Genomic DNA, 18,528 nt, shown 5'->3' with positions numbered 1-18,528 from the left:
TGAAAGTTCAAATGAAGTGAATGTAAGCAATTATAGGCAACCGCTCGGCTTTCAACGGGGCTGGAAATCACTTAAGTGATATATACACAAATGTTTGTGAATTTTCTAGTATTATAAGACTTTATAAATGATATTTAGTGTTAACTTTTAATAACCACGATGTTCATGTTTTGTTTAACCTTTATCCAATAAAAACTAAATATTCAACAATAAATGCGTTTATGTTTAAGATTTTCTTCATGTTTTATTCATGTATCGAATATTAAAGTCACACATTGAGCAGACTTCTTTTTATTATACTGTTATAAATGTAAATCGATCTTATAATAAAGATATTTATCCCTTCATATTGAATTGCTGCTTAAATGTAATCGTAATTACCATGACGGTTAAAATCTAATGTGAGGATCGTACCGACTTCGAATCTTATACTTATTGTTCTAAATGGATATATATGTATCAGTTATACTGATGTTGTATTATTTCTTTATCCAAAACAAGTTTGGTGTAATAAGTCTAATAATTATAGTTAGAGCTAACACTTGTAGAGTTAAACTTCGGTTGGCTTGATTGCTTTGTTTGTATAAACGTTTGCTCAGGCATTTTAATAAAGATTGACATCCGCAAACAATATAGATGGATGGAGTTAAATCTGTATACATTACAATTAAATTTGGTTTGACGTTGTTCTTGAGGTTAGGAACATTCAATTGTACTTAAAGATTATATGTCTGTCCAAAGTCAGAAAATAACCCATGATAATGTGCCTGTCACAAGTCAGATACTATAAATGATAACGTGCCTGTCCAACGTCGGAAAATATCATGGACAATGTGCCTGTCCCAAATCTTAAAATATCCACGAAAATGCGCCTGTCCCAAGTTAGATGATATACAATAATAGCTCGCTTATGAGGTGATTATCCAAACTTGTAAACCCGAGTAAGAGTTATTCTACGAGGGCTTTAGAAATGTACTATGATTTATGACCTAGTGTACTGACTGACTGAAGTAATAAAATAACACTTATTGTATAATTGATACACTTAAGATCATTCATGTCTAGTCTGGTTGTTCCGTAGTTGCCGAGGAGAAACTCTTTAAAATAGTTTAGATTAGACAACGGACGATGAAGGACGCCAGTAATAGCTAAAATTCACATGGCTTAAGAGATAAAACGACAGAATACAAACTATAAAAACACAACTCCACACACAAAAAGTTTAGCACAGGACCCCCCCCCCCCCAAAAAAAGGGGGCTGAATTCTACTGGTCCCACTTGAACCACTCGTCGTGTTACTCATTGATGCGTGGGACAAGTTGTCTTTTGTAATGTATAAATGTCGCAATAATCGTGTTCATTGATGACACTGGCATGTCATATCGGTAACAGCATCATGATAGGCTCCGACTGACTGACTACACGATAATATAGCTCATTGGAACCCTTGAAGCAATAAAGACTGCAAGAGAGAAAGCAAAACATAAGACATCGTTAACGTACATTTGAAATATTTACAATTTTGTGAAGTGATACATGATTTGGTTTTTGTTTTCATATTTTCTAGTCTGAGATAATTTTACGTAATATCCGACGATCACATAACGTTGAATGTCAGAAGAACCTATAATTTATGTGACAAAAAAAGTGAACTAACAAATTAAAAATACATGAACAATGATTGGTTACATAAAAAAAAACGGCTTACAGTATCATAAATACCATTTAAAAATCGTATTGTTTTCCTCAAATTGTTTATAACTTATTCTCCTATAAACATTTGTATTTTTTGCAAGCCACCATAATGTAGATGACTTTCTCAGTTCTTTGGATGACTTTTCATCTCTATAAAACCCATTCTTCTCCATAATGTCAAGGACGTATTGGGGAGACTGTTCGTTGATATGTCCTGTGCCTCCCTGATTCCGTGTAGCCCAGCTCAATATAATTCCATCCCGAGCATGCCTAAATATATTATCTAGATAAACACTTTCATATTGTTTTGGTATATGTTCAGCAACTTCTAACGACAAGATCCAGTCATAAAGGGGAATTCCGTATTGTGGTATAGTCAGATCCATAAACTTAACTCTCCCTTCACTCGTTTCCTCGCAAAATGGCGCTCCGTCATATGCGTCGTAAGATTTGACTTGTCCTAATTTGAGTATTTCCCGCTTGTAAGCACCGGGTCCATCACCGAAGCTCGCTACTTTTTTACCACTGAGAAATGAAGAAAGTGTAGGGATGAGGGCTTTATCTGTCAGATGACTTCCAGAATCTTCATAGCTTGTATCTTTACACCATCCTCCTTTATTTGATGTTTCTTTGTTAGAATTCTGTAAAGCACAGTATAAGAAGCGTATATAGATTCAGATTCAAAACAGTGTAGCTGTAGCCATTGATTGACGACCTAAATTATTCAATTGACTAGGGCAGATTAGGTGACCGCTTGTCTGTAACTACCACTGCTCAATACTTGCTTATTTATATAGAATTTAAACTGTGGGGTCACCAAAGGTTCTTAACGCCTTTAATAATAAAATAATTCGAAAAAAATAATCAGGAATAGCCTTTATGTTTTGATTTATATTATTGATACAAATCAAAACATCGTATCATTCCTGATTAGTTTTTTTATTTACTTTATTTAGGTGTTGAGAACCTTTGGTGACCCCACAGTTTAAGTGTCTTAAACAAGTACATAGTGAGCAGTGGTCGTTACAGACAAACGTTCACATTATCTATCCCAGTCAATGGGATAATTTAGGTCGTCAATCAATGGCTACAGCTACGCTATTTTGAATATGATTCTATGTAGTACTCAGGGTTGTTTTGTTCGCCTTGACTTTAGAAATTTGATTGAATCAATGGCAAGTCATTCAAAATTTGCAACATTCAAGGAAAAAATTGATTGACGCGTTTTGCAACACTTTGTTCACAAATTTACCACGAAGAATAAACTGGTTTGAGATAATTATCATCGTCGTCATGAAAAACTTAAAAGCATTCAAGATAATTGTGAATTTTCTGAAACGAAATGTGTAATTTAGTCCGAAATTTTGGAACTTTATGGGCCATAATAGGGTTGTACAAGCGATGATCGTCCGTGCGTCATACAAAATGTACATTTATACTTATAATGTTTTTGCATCCCAGCAAAAAAGAATACAAAACGATGCATTCAAATTCGAATAAAAGATAGTTTAACAAAGATATCAGCTTTATAAACAATATAGATATAAGTATAATAAATTTATACCAGAAGAAGTAATATTATTAACGGTACCAATTTTCCTGCACCAGATGCGCATTTCGACAATACATGTCTCTTCAGTGATGCTCGTGGCCAAAATATAATATGCGATGTTTGTTTTTTGTTTTCTTTCTTCCGATACCATGATAAGTGTATTTAAATATTACATATAATATCATAGGTCTACGTTTTCTTCTGAGAGGCAAATCCGTTATGTGAATTAGATTGAAACAAGAATGTGTCCACTATGCACTATCATTTTCTGTGTTCAGTGGACCGTGAAGTTGGGGTCAAAACTCTAATTTTGTATTGAAACTAAAATATATATATCGTAGGGAATACATTTCAGGTTGATCGGACTTCATCTTCATCAAAAACTACCTAAACCAAAAACTGTAACCAAAAACTTTAAGCTATAGCGGAGCAGACGGACGGACGAACGAACGGACGCACGGATTTAAAAACATAATTCTCGTAGAAGGGACATACAAATCTGTTTCTTATGTACACGCTTAGAATATATGCACGAAAATCCTTACCATAAACGAACTAGCGAATATTAAGTGTTATGTACCAATGTCTAAATCTTTTTTTTTTTTTTATAGAACAACTGTATATCATACATCTAATTATCTATATAAAAACAGGAATCATACCTCGCACTGTAAACGTCCAATTGTTCTGCTCATTTCATTTAATTGTTGGGATAATTGATTTCGCATCTTCCATACATCATTGAGAACCTCTCCATTTAATTCAGGATCATAGTTTGTTTTCCCACTCACTTCTGTAGGGCAGTTAGTTTTCATCATGTTCGGAATTATTTGGGGATTTTTTGTAATGACTGCATACATTGATGATAATAACAACAATAGAATCGTCAGAATGATAGACAGTTTCCAACATGGTTTTCTTTCTACATTCAAACTCATTGCATGAATTGACCGTGACAACTTTACAATTATATATATACATGTACTTCATTAAGGTCATTTGTATAATTCCATACGTCAGTGCACCCGCTGTGTCCTTGTTAAAACACTAAAAAAAAAAATTAGAAATTTCAACATAATTTCCAATTCCAAAATTTTCTCAGTAGACCATACTAATAGGACTATTATACATGACAAATTTATCATACAAAAAAAAATATTAACAAATATTAATCTTTATGCCATGCACATGTTACCATTATTTTTGTTACGTGTCGTTCATTATCCGCATTAGAATGCAATAAATACTTTAGGAGTAAAGCCGGAAAATCCAACTTTATTGAAATATGAATAAAAGTTCGTCGTTAAATATATGTTAAACATCGTATGAGGCAAAAATGTGGGGACACAAGAGAACATATAATAAAAGGGAGAATACTGCTCAAGAGGGTAAGACAAAACGTGGAATACCACTCTACTGAAAAAAATAAGATCTGAGTTATACGGTGAATTTGAATGCAATGACCAGGACTTCTAACACAGGCACTCGTCTCAATAATATGTTTTCTTATATACCTTTATATAACAGTGTTGTTATTTAAAGGTATAGAGTGGGGTGCTCATTTTCGCCACATTTTTCCATGTTTTCTTCAGTTTATGTTCAGGTCTTTATGTTTTTGAAGTATACTGATATTTCTATATGAAGATAACTTCAAATGCAAAAAATTCTTAGCTTGAAAACGTGTTTGTTTTGGGTAAAATCATCTGAAAAGTTGGATTAAAGGGTGTTTGAAATTTTCTATTTTTTTGTCAACGGGTACACATATTCGCCGTTTTTACATATCTATTTAAAACCAAATAGCTGCAACTTTAAACAATATTTATCAAATAAATTTCATTAGACACGAATAGCAGACATTTGAAAGGTGTAAAAAAGTGAAATTTAGGGCAATCGGTCAAAGAATTACTAAGGAATGCTTCTTTGAAATCGTTTTTGTCATTCAGGAAATTGGCTGAAATCGTTTTCCATTTTTTCGGTCCTTTACCGTTGGTGCCGAAATTTTGTCTCATTTTCAAAAATAATCAAATTTTTTATAAAAATATAATTTAACGGCATATTTCTTCCATTTCAACCGTCCTTTGAAGTTTTTACACCTCAAAATCATAAAACGGCGAAATTGTGTCCACGGCAAATATGAGCGCCCCACTCTATAGGTAGTTTAAATAATTATCCAGGTGTAATGATAAGTCGTTATACAGACCTTCTAAAATTCAAACTGACCATTATTCCGTGCGTTCATCGTGTATCGTGCGTGTTGCGTGCGTGCATCGTGCGTGTATCGTGCGTGTGCCAATCGTGCGTTCATCATTCATCGTTCCGTGTATTTTCCGTGTAACGTGCGTGCATCGTGTATTCTTAATCGTGTATCGTGCGTGTATCGTGCGCTCATCAATCATTCATTCTAATCGTGTATCGTGCGTGTATCGTGCGTTCATCAATCATTCATTCTTAACCGTGTATCGTGCGTTCGTCAATCGTGTATAATTGTGTATATCAGATAACGTGCATTTGTCAAACGTTCATCTCTCATTTTGTAACGTTCATACATTGCGTTTTTTATATGATAGTCGGTTATAGAGCTCACCAAAGCTTATCTTTTTTTCTCACGGTTAAAGTATAAATATTTGTTCCGACTTAAAATATTCTGACATTTAAAAACAAAAGTGCTTTTGCAAAATTTAGATGTGGGGTAGCTCCACTAAAAAAATGACACTGGAAAGTATGAAAGAAAAGAAGTCCACGAAATGACATGTGTTGTCGCTCTACTATTGAAAATGAACTTCATGTCATTCTAAAATGCCCATTATATGTAGTTTTAAGACAAATATTATACATTTAATGAACATTTTAACCTATCATTATCAGATGGCGAAAGTTTTATATTTTTATTTAATAACGGTAATGTTGCTGGTTTAGTCGCCAAAACACCAACAATATTTTATTTAAAAGAAACTATACAAATCCTTGGTTGAACTATGCTAGATTATGATTCTTCGCTTATTTGGTCAATTCATATGCTACTAAGATATTTTCAAATATTTAAGTTTTGATAAATACCATTATAAATATTTTGTCTTAGTTTCTAATGGTCACATGTACGTAATGTTATTTCATTGAGAAAATACAATATACAAGATTGTCGGGTAAATGTGGATTGCGGATTAAAATGCTAAATGTCAAACTTGAATTAACAAATTAAACTGAGGTGAATTAACACGAATATGTATATCCTCTTCAACAGTGTTTGAAATCTCTATTCTGAATTTCATTTAAACTAAACTAAATATGTTTTGTGGAAAAATTGAATATAAATAAACATTATGTGAAGACATTATTTAATTTTTAATTAAACAAATATAGGATCAGGCAAATATAATATGTATCATCATAATTTTAAATTTGAGGAACTTAACTTGAAATTGAATTTACAAATTAAGATATATAATCTTGTTTTTATTATTATTATTTTTTATATAAAATAGTTTAAAATATGGTAATATTATAAGAAGACTTTATTTAAATGGAATAAACATGGAACACTTTCACGGATTCATTTTTCATTGTGTTCATGGTTGCCTATCAATGACACCGTTTTTATGTATGTCTAAAAGATTATTATCCGAAAAAATAATTCACAATAGTATGTTGTTAACTAGGTTGGTCCCCTCCGTACAACATTCAGTATGCCTTCGGAATATACAAAAGTAAGGTATTGTCAAGAATTTCAATAACGGCCGGGAAACAGACTAGTTGTTAACCTTCTATGATTATGAAAGAATGACGGATGTTTTTTTTCTCAGTACGTCTAAACGCTTCTTAGGAGTCCTTAGTGCACTAAGGCCTTGACTATGCTACTAAGGACTAGAAGGAGTGTTGTTATATGTATTATTTTGATATATCATGTTAGAGAAAATTCTATTTAATGCATAAATTTCAAATTTTACATTTTAAGTAATTTAAAACAATTGTATCGAAAATATTTATGCTTCAAATATTTATAATTAAATGTGTTTTAATTTTGCTGTTCTTTTATTTCTTTTCCAACAAAATTGTTTGTCATATGAGCACGACTTTGATGTGCGCTAACTTATAAGTAAGAGTGTGGTCAGCTTTTTAAAATGTTTATGTAAGATACACGAAGACAAAAGGAAAATATTTATTTATAAGTGTTTTGTTTTTATTTTAATTCCGGCAAAGATGCGTGCATATACAAATGGTTTCAATAAAAACCGTAAATTCCGAAACAGCTATATATGTTAAAGGGAAATTCCGCGATTTTTTACTTATCATCTAATTATGTTCATCTTAACATAAAAAACACATTTGCAAAGTTTTAAATTTATATTCCTTCTAATAACGGAGAAAATCAAGTATCTGTAACTTTTTTGGTTGAATTCTCGAGTGGGTCGTGACGTATTAGCCCGATTTATTGAATTCTGGGAAAAAATAAAATCTGTTCAACTCTTAGAGCTTATCGACAATATACGTAATTAAAAGCGCACAGCTGACGAATGGTCGTAGTTATTAACCACAATATAATAATGAACGAAAATAAATATGCATATACCGTTTTGTATTGATTGAATTAAACTCCTATAAAATTATCTCTAGTAAATGTTTTTGAATAAATTTAATTAATTATTGTTGAGATTTTATTCATAAAATATTTATTGAACATTTTAACTGATATTGAACTGAAAATATTTCAGTTCTATTTACCGTTATTGTTTTGATAATCATTTCAATGCAACTAATGTGTGAGCAGAGTGTGTATATTATTTTGTAAAGGTCACTGTATATTTCTCGGCTTGAGGTCAATTCGTTTACCTTGTAGCTATTTAGCCGCAGGTGTGAGTTCAAGCGTACACAGGTATAAATGTTGTTATTTGGAAAGGATAAACAGAAAAAATTAGAAAGAGTATGATGTCACGATGTTAATACACTAAGATTTAATACACGATGAGAATAAAGATTCAATAATTAAATTGTGTAAATTAATTGAAAATCAAATTCAGATTCGTAAATCCGCAAATGTATAAAAATAAAAGGAAACAATTTTTGATTACTTTCTTAGCGGCAATTGGCGTAAAGATTCAGATATGAGGTAAACAATAGTAGTTTTAATCTTTAATAAAAACTAAATGCAATATTACCCAATTTGATATACCATTGTACATCTGTTTGATATCATTGACTTTACCGGAATTTCTTAACTTGTATTCAAATCTGGCTGTGTTTAAATGCTAATAAAACTATTGCAATTTTAAAGTTTTTAATTGATAAAAAAATACAACATACATGATTTTTTTTTTAGTTTCTTTTTAACATTTTATTCTTACAAGTTACATAATTAAATTCATTTGACAATCATTTACACGAACTTTTTGTGAAAAAATACCAATTATCTAAGCTAAGGCATTATTTTTTTTAAGGATTTTTGAGGATTTTTTTTTTATTCTATGATAATATTTGTGCAGTGTTGAACATGATAGCCGTCATTAATCCAAATAAGTCATATAGTAGGTGAATAAAAGTTATATTTTATTCATGCATAACTGATATTGACGAATTTAGAATGGTTCGTCCATACATCGTTGTTCTTGAAACAATCATTATTAGTGTACATGTAAGTTTCCTGACGTATACGAGCCATTGAGGATGAGCTCCAGAGAAAGCAGTCTAGTAGCGTTTAGTTCGTTTGTTTGTTGGGAAAGGAGAGGAAATGCAACCGCTTGTACAGATAAACGACAGAATTACCATACAAGCATTTATAGTCAACACAATCAGAAACAGTTCCCATCGTTAGACGGGGAATATGAAGGCTTTCAAGAATGAACAAGTGACATGTCTAACTCGAACAGTTAGAAAACGCACTATCGACATCGACCGCTTGTTCTTGATATTTGAAATTGTATGCATATATTCGTATACGTTTATGATAGTGATGAGTTCTTGTGTCTGACAAAAACTAAATTCCTTCATGGTTATATCTTGCCATACGTTTATATTGGTTTGTAAGGTGATTACTCAAAATCGTTATTTGAAAATCCTGTTTGTGAGATGTATATTCATTTTAATACAGAAATTTCGTCTATATATTTCACAAGTGTATAACACGGAGAAGCTCTGAAGGTCCATTACTCCCATTTTGTTTGGGTGTGAACCATCGATGTTGACAGCAATATCAAAGAATAAGATGATGATGGTAGAAAGAACTATGGGCGTCATGTGGCAAATATTACATGCATATCGGACAATGAGTTGTCAATCTGTATAAAAAGATTTCCTGTACAACCATATTATTGAGAAGGAATGTTTACATGCTATACTCTCGTACTAGTATTACAGGGTTCTTGTGGTGTTCACCTTAGACACACATCTTTTTAACGATGTTTAAAAAAAAAGACAGAACCAATTTAATGTCATATTTCCTTATTTTTTAAATAAAACTAAAAGTCTTTCATCTGACAAGAATACCCCTATTTAGCGGACAAGTAATTTATTCTTTTTTCTGTTATTGAATACCAAGAAAGAAAATTTGAAACTTTGATACTCAAAAGTTTCCCAGCAAAATATTCACATCCCTTCGGGATAATTAGCGTTCGTCCAGTGGCATATATAACAATTATGACGAATTTCTTCCTCTGTTCGAGAACACTCTTATTGAAATATAAATCTGTGATTTTACTATGTCCACAACTTCAATGAACCAAAGCAAAAGTTATACATCGACCTGTATTTAAATCAAATTGGTTCTCTTCTTCTTCTGGTATACAATAGTCTATCGACTATTGATTAGTGCATACTGTTGGCATATGTGGACTAGTCTATTGACAACACTTTTACCCCTATTTATTCAGAATATATGTTTTTTTCTTATGTTCAATGTATACATGTATATCTTTTAAATTGCGCTATAGTTCCGTAACTTTCTATCCAGTCGTATAAACGAATCGTCGGCAAGTGCGTACATTTTTTTAAATCAATATTTCTGGTATGTTCCAATCTGTCCTTCACTTTTGACTATCAGTATATATTACATTTTCCCAAATTCACCATTGGAAAAAATATTTAAATAGATTTTAATTTCATCAAATCTTATTTTTTGGGTATTATTTATATTTTTATGAATAATATTCTTTACACCAGAAATGTTATTTATAAACAAGCGTATGAGTTTGGTAATGACAAGAAGACAGAGTTGTATATTATACATCTGATAGTTCAAAATGGAAAGTTAAATGTTATCAGCCGTGTACACTGATCAATACCTGCAGAAGTGAAACGATGCGTGAACTTGCAAGCCCGACAGGAAATCGCTTGAATACCTGAACGTGTCAACTCACACCCCTCACAATACCTTAAAAAGTAATACCTTTAGCCATGCTGGCGATCAGAAGAGGGAAGATCAAAATTTATTTGAAAACAGTTTATTACTTAAAAGAAGAATGAACAAATTAGATTTTCGAAAACAATTTTCATGGCACACTTATTTATGATTTCAACTTTGACTTTTCACTTAATTCCAATATCAAGTTTAAAAACAACAGACCATGGTAATTTAAAGAATATTTTCCGTATCAAGTTAGTTAGTCGGATAAAACAACCATACGATTGACAAGATATCGACACGCAATTACGACTACATCGGTTACTGTGGTTTTGTTTCTTTGTGGTTTATAGACATATCTTTTTTTATTAATCGGGAAAGAAGACAAAATGGCGGAACCGTAGAATTGATACTCTAAATTTAAAATCGATGGTGGTCGCTTATCTAGCGGAATAAAACTTTAATATCTATGAATTTGAGCCTTTTTATACAGAATGAACATAATATCAAATTTTGATTTTTTTGCGAAGTTTCCCTTTAAGTTTCATGAAATGGATAAGCGGTTCTCAAGTTACAGTGCGACATGTGGACGCCCGGCGGACGGACGTACGCCGTACATTGGTATACTATAATACTTCCCGTCAAAATGTTGACGGGCGTATAAAAAAGGCGTGGTGCGCCCGTATGTCAGAAGGAAATCTGATTTGTATAATTTTTGTCGAGTCTTCGACTTTAGTTAAAAAAGCGTTAGTGAATACCAAGAAAAAAAAAATCCCGTGAAGACGAATTTCTTCCTTTATTCGAGAACAATCTTATTGAAATAGAAATCTGTGATTTTAATATGTCCATAACTTCGATGAACCAAAGCAATTTAAATATCGACCTTTATTTAATTCAAAATGGTTCTCTTTTTCTTCTTTTGGTATACAATAGTCCATCGATATCCCATGATAACATACTGTTGTCATGCGAGGACTAGTCTATTTACAAAACTTTTAACCCAAATTAAACATTATGTATGTTTCTTTCTTATATGTTCAATGTAAAAATGCCGGTATATAATTTTAAATTGCAACTATCTATAGTTCCGTAACTTTCTATCCAGGCGTATAAAGAATGGTCGACAAGTGCGTATATTTTTGTTTAATCAATATTTCTTGTGTGTTTCAAACTGTTCTTCACTTATAACAACGACACGAGTACTTACATTTTCCCATATTTACCCTTGGAAAAAAATGTGTAAACAGATTTTTATTTTATCAAATCTTTTTTTTTTTTTAACCCTTACCATGCTGAGTTGTTTTCAGAAATTGTCTAAATTTCGAGTATTTGCAAAAATATGCAAATGATATGCAAATGAGCTGTACCCTGATGCTGATGCATACTGATTACAATAAATCTAAAATAGGTGATCACGGGGTGGTGTGGTCGGGGTGAGGAAGCGGAATTTTTTTGGCGGGAATTTGCCCCAAAGTTGGTCCTCAGGTACAAAAAGCGTCAATTTTGACCTTTTTTCGTTCTTTTTCTCGACCTGTAAGTCCAAGAGATGCTAATAGATGCATCCATCTGTAGTTTACATGTAGGGTGGACACCAGTGAACACTTTTATCACAACAGTTGTTAGGTCGGAGTGAAACTGATCTGGGTTCATCAGTGTAAAGAAGGTCATTTGCACCAAAATTCACCAAATTTCGGAATTTTTCCAATTTTGAACTTTAACTGGACTTGCAACCGGAAGTAGTCGTTTCCGCGGCGTATTTTGATAATAGACACGACCAGTCGTTATGTGCCTTTATGTTAACGGTATGTTAAACGGTCCGATATCAAATTTTGAAGTTCGTATTTGAGCTCAAAATGAATATCTAAAGTGAGAAACATGACATGAATAGTTTCAGATTGAGGAAACGTGCATACACTACGAAATAAATGGTATTACGATGACCTCTAAATGTATGGAGCGCCATTGATGCCAAAATAACGGTATTCTGGGTACGGCCGTAATATTTCGGCCCCCGCACGACAAGGGTTAATTATTTAGATTTTTATTTAGTAATATTGACTTGTATATTACTATCGGACACGCAAGACAGAGATGTATATTATACACCCGACAGGAAATCGCTTGAATACCTGGACGTGTCAGCTCACAATACCTTTGGGAGTAATACCTTTAGCCAGGCAGGTGATCAGACAAGGGACGGTCCGAATTTATTAAAATAAGTTTATTACATAAAAGAATTATGAACAAATTAGATTTTCGAAAACAATTTTCACGGAACACTTATTTATGATCATTTGTGCCTTTAAACTATGACTTTTTAACCAATTCCCATATAAACAGTTAAAAACGACATGCAGATCTTGGTTACTTAAAAAACATTTTCCGTATCAAATTAGTAAGTCGGATAATACAACCGTATTATTGACAAGATATCCACTCGCAATTACGACTACATAAGGTTACTGTTTTGGTCTTTTAAATTAGTGGTTCATAGACATATCGTGGCTAAAAACGGAAAAGATAGTCAAAGATGGTCAAATTGGCGGCACGCAGAGAATTGAAACTCTAATTTCAAAATTGATGGTGATCTCTTTCTGGTCTAGCAGAATAAAATTTAATATCAATGAATTTGAGCATTTTTATACAGAATGAACATAGTATCAATTATTTTTTTTGCGGAGTTTCGCTTTAAGCTAATGGTTAAATCTAAAAAAAAATGCATCTTTTCCCGATATTTCACAGTTTGACGTCGCGCAAAATAACATGTACGGCAGCAATTTTAAATGTGTCAAAATGAACGAATTCTTCAATTATTAAGTAAGAAAATTTCTGTCAAAAATCATTATATAGGAAATTTTTATTAAGGTCATATAATATGTGATAAGACTGATAATAAAATACTAATTCAATTTCATGCAATAAGGTTTTTAGAAGAAAGAGTTTAATGTCTGCTTTTTTAATTTTAATTCTGCGAATTGTTTTTGTCTGTAAAAACACCAAACAGAGAAATAAAGAAAATCACAACTAATTGAATAAAATGGAGGATTGAAATGGAGAATGTGTCAAAGAGACAACAATCCGACCAAAGTGCAGAAAATGGTGCGTCTAACCACGACTAAGGACTCCTAAGTGCACTAATGAGTTATAATATGGTACTGGGGACCACTAAAAGGGGTGCTGTACAATGTAAACACATTTCTTATCTAGATAGATATTGTTATTTAATTTATATATATTCAAATTTAATCAATAAAAGATCACAAAGGATAATAGAACAATGACTGAGCCGGTTTTCGTTAATTTTTCCGAAAATCACTGAACTATAAGACACTTGTCAAATTACATAACTGATAACACTATAACCTTAAAATATGAAAAAATAATTATTTGGATAAGAAAATTACCCTGACATTTAGACATATTTACCATAAAATATGTTTTAAATTTTTAAAATATCATTTAATATGCATCGGTTTATGATTAATTGAAAAAATATAGAAAATTGTTAAGCTGTTTTTTATTTCATGAACGAAAATAATGTTTGCATTGAAATAATTAGCCCCTCCCCTATAAATGATCATTAACCCCAAGTAGGGGCTTAAATTTGGACACCGATCGCGAGGCCTGACTGCCACAAACAACAGATTACGAACAGCAAACAGTGGATACACCAATTGATATGTATGAAATACAACGACGGACACAAAATATTGCACTGAAAAATTTCAACTACCATTAAGATCAAATCTCCTAATCAAATTAGTCCTGCATTTAAAAAAAAGGGATATCTATTACCGTTTGGTTTCAAATTTGAATTGAAAATTGCATTTTCCCAAAGAGTTTTAGGTAAAACCCCGAGAATCTCACCTCCTAGAAATTTTAAGTGTTAGGATGTTTGGAAATATGTATGAATTTTCTTACATACTTGAAATTGTATATGGAATAAAAACAAAGTCAATAAGTTTACTGTACAAACAAACCACAGACACCAATTGTGACAGTTATATTGTTTAATTCATTTTACTGAGAAAAACATTTGATTAGTTGATTATTCAGTGGTTGTTTAAACGTCCAGTGGCAAAAGTTTCATGCATATTCAGGACGAAAAGTCGTTTCAGAAGTATATAATGTAGCATTTGGTATAACAAAATTAATGTTTAAATTTTCTATTTATTTGGTAAATGTCATTTTCTTAGCTAGTTCTAATTAATTTGTACGAATCAAATTTTCGGACAAAAAAATATCTTTTGCTCTAAATTAACATATACGATTCTGAAAACAATGGATAATATAAGGAACATTGTAACTTACATGACAAACAAGAGATTATGATTGTTTAATCAGTTGTTTTGTCAACTTCGCTCGTGCCAGTCGGATCACTGATTTTCGGCAATATCAAGGAAAACCCGACACGTTTTAAATAATCTTCAACTACTCATTTATTGGTGAAATTAACCTGATACATGGCCTGTTGATAAGTATATATGTACAGAACTACAAAAATTTGCAGTGCATGTTAACATAAAAGAATCAAATAATTTCTGCTATGCTTGTAGTGAATACGAAAACAGCTTCCTATTATTTTATTTTTTTAGATATATACGTATAAACCGTCAAAGTGAAAAATTATATAACATAAAAATAAAAATACATAGATCATTCATTTATTGAAATCAATTATATCAAACATGTAGTTGAAATAATTTCTAGAACCAGTCAATGTCTATAGACATAATGCGTCGGACATTGTAAGCATAAAAATAAAATTTAGATTTTTAACTGTATGAAAAAAAATTAGTTTAGGGTTTCGCGGAACACAATGTCTCGTCTTCGTTTGCCGTAAACTTGAACTCTATGGCTGAACTTTAATCAAGACACTATATTTTGATTGTTAGGAGCTTCTGTCTAAGTTCAGAAATATTTCTGGTGCCTATAAAATAGCCGACTTTAATTTAGTTATTTGAATCTGAGCTGGCAAAATAGAATATTATCTATTATGCTGGTATCGGCAAAACAGCTACAAGTATTGCCTTTAATTATAATGCATATCAATTTTAAATACTATTCTAAATATCATAGATTTGAGAATCGTGTAAAAAGCGTTCGTTGTTCATTCCTCAATGAATCATTCAAAGTGCGTGTATTGTATCGTGCGTGTATCGTGCGTGTATCGTGCGTGTATCGTGTATTTATCATTCATCGTGCATCGTGCGTGTATCGTGCGTTCATCATTCATCATTCATTTTGCGTTAATCCTTCGTGTAACGCTCATCGCTCATCGTGCGTGTATCGTGTATCGTGCGTGTACCGTGCGTGTATCGTGCATTCACCGTGCGTGTATCGTGCGTGCGTGTATCGTGCGTGTGGTCAGTTTGAATTTTAGAAGGTCTGTACTAAGGCTATTTTTTTCTTATTTTTTCTGTAGACTTAGCTTTAATTTTTTATAACCATGCATTGGCAAGCTTGATAACTCGTAATTGTTTGTCAGTAACTATATGTACAATGATGTCCCATACGGAACCTTCTGACCTTGTTTGTTTACATAAACATTTCATTGGCGTCAAAATCACGTGATGTCAGTTCGTTATGTCCAATCAATTTGCTCTACTGTCAATTAGGGGATTTTTCAGTCTACAGCAATTACGTTATTTCTTTCTGGGATATTGCTTCAAAATAGTTTGCAATATAGTTCTGGGTTTTATTCAACAGGAAAACTCTTTTTTTGCCACCCCTTTTGACATCAAGGGAATTTTGTATGAATATTTACATACAGTCATGATGGTCAGAATATCGATCTTTTTATAATGAATAAAAAGAAAATTCTATGAAAAATAAATGTAAATGGTTTCTTATTAACCAACTCTATATGCCTGTTCAAAATTATGGCATGGGCATCGTTTTTTCATATAGTTTTCCTTTCATTTTGGTTGAGCTTTTTTCGCGGGAAAATCGAGAAAGAGGTAAGGAGCATGTCATTTATAAATTCCTAAAAATACGTTTTGCTTGACCTATATTGCCTGTCACAAGATTGATGACGCTGAATGGAATGTACACAAAGCAATGGAGGCCGGAAATGGGATTTTGTGAAGTTCTAGAATGTTTTTAAATATTCGGAAGTTGGGATTGAAACGGGCATTAGAAAATTGGCATTTTTTGGCAATAATTGAGAACAACAATGAAAACTTACCTTTAGAAATGTTTTTTTATTCAAAAGTGCAGAAAAAAACGTATTTTGCACTGTTTTTCTACGCCAGAAGTACCGTAGTGACGTCAATGCGGAGTTTCCCCGTGTGTTAAGTTCAAACACAAATACCTAACGAACTGACAAGATGAACGATCTTAGACTACGGTAGGATATGACGTCTGGCAAGGCTATTTTAAATTTTTTTCTGGGACGCCTTGGGCCTTGGGCGTCCCAGAAAAAAAAATTAAAATAGCTTTGCCAGACGTCATAATTATTTGGACTAGTAGATCTTTATAGGGTGAAAAAAATTCTGAAACGAGTGCCTGTGACTTCTCAGAAGGACATTCACAGAGCAAGAGGCAGGATCGCCTCAACATGTTATCAACAAGAATGATTTTGTTATTTCAAAGTCTGATTTCTTGTGTAGTTCATGTACATGCATAGAATGTAATAACTCAATCATGACCAATGTTGGAGGCCACACACACACAAACTGTCCGGGGTGAAGGGGGAGGGTTGAATCTTGGCAATTCCACCTTTGTCTTTGAGTTCATTAAATACATTGCACATATTACCAAAGTTTTCTGTTCGTAAAACATAAGGGTACCTTTAAAATTCACACAATTCAATATTAAAAGGTTGCAAAGATCATTGCAATGATATGATTTACCTTGAAGGAAACCGCCACACAACTTTATAACGCCAAAAATGTATAACGTAACGGAGACGACAAGCTTCCGCAAAGACGTCAACTGGTTCTTTCCTAGCAACGGAACCGTAACTCTAAAGGTCCTTATATATAGGCGTCAATTTTACCTCATATTCTGTTAATATGTGTATTCTTTTTTTTCAATGTCTTTTTTTCTTTGAACATCAACACATGATTCTGTTGGATTGAAGATACTGTCTATGAATTCATATAAGCAGCATGCGTGAGTTAACAATATGACGCAACGTCAGATATTGCTAGTGTAACATAAAAATGACGTTAAATTAAAAACGCGCTTTATCTAATTCTTCCTGCTTTCCTTTATGGGTAAATGCAAACTATAACACACAGGAATAAATGCCGTGAGAATCCAATCCAATATGATTTTATAATTAACATAGAATATTCAGTTTTATTGTTAGTAATTCCGTGTTTTTGTTGGGATATTGCTGCATTATAAATTCAACCCGAGTATGATTTTATACAAGCAGTGACAAACAATAGCTTTACACTTATGATACTGAAGTTTTCTTACTTTTTGACAGTCTTATAGATATGTATTTTTGTAATGTGTACATCATTTCGTTTTGTTGAAAGCAGGACATTTATATTAAGTGGAGGAAGGAACACGCAGTGCATGCCGTCCCTAGCATATTACACTTGTAGCGACGTCAAATTATGATAACGGACAAACTTGCAAGACATTTTCATTAATCCGTATTTTTTTTTATAGATAACCCTGTAATATTAATGTTATTGGTGTACCAACTTCACAGTGACCAACTTCAACTTTAAAAGTCTTTCATAAAGTAAAAATTTAAGAATCAATCTTTATTTTCATGTATAATATGAAATATTTATTTCAGCATTTCTAATAAAAAATTTCCCGTCACATATTTACTTAACGCTATTTTTCGTAGTGGTAGCAATATCTTACGTTGCGTATATATGTCTGAAAATCATTATTTATAAAGGATAATGTCCAATTACAAACCAAAGTCCTATACAGTATTGATCTCTATTAAAGTATATACTTCTTATGCAAAAAGGTCATAATG

The 18,528-nt window shown here is 32.3% G+C and overlaps 1 protein-coding gene across 2 annotated transcripts; it reads right to left on the bottom strand.

The window, feature by feature from the left end:
* Window positions 1–1,507: 1,507 nt before the first annotated feature.
* LOC134708333 (uncharacterized) lies at window positions 1,508–17,470 on the bottom strand. Of its 2 annotated transcripts, none has more exons than XM_063568781.1 (3): window positions 17,432–17,470; window positions 3,910–4,294; window positions 1,508–2,336 (listed from the first exon to the last, which is right to left on the bottom strand). In XM_063568781.1, the coding sequence occupies exons 2-3, from the start codon at window positions 4,183–4,185 to the stop codon at window positions 1,713–1,715; spliced, it is 900 nt and encodes a 299-aa protein (XP_063424851.1). In that variant the 5' UTR covers window positions 4,186–4,294; window positions 17,432–17,470; the 3' UTR covers window positions 1,508–1,712. The 2 variants fall into 2 exon arrangements, with proteins under 2 accessions (XP_063424851.1, XP_063424850.1); XM_063568780.1 differs by having other exon boundaries at window positions 17,369–17,443.
* Between the last annotated feature and the right edge of the window lie 1,058 nt (window positions 17,471–18,528).

Source organism: Mytilus trossulus, chromosome 2 (assembly GCF_036588685.1).
Source record: "Mytilus trossulus isolate FHL-02 chromosome 2, PNRI_Mtr1.1.1.hap1, whole genome shotgun sequence".
In the NCBI taxonomy this organism is placed as follows: domain Eukaryota; kingdom Metazoa; phylum Mollusca; class Bivalvia; order Mytilida; family Mytilidae; genus Mytilus; species Mytilus trossulus.
Note: the sequence above shows the minus strand (reverse complement) of the source record. Positions and strands in the feature narration are given on the sequence as shown.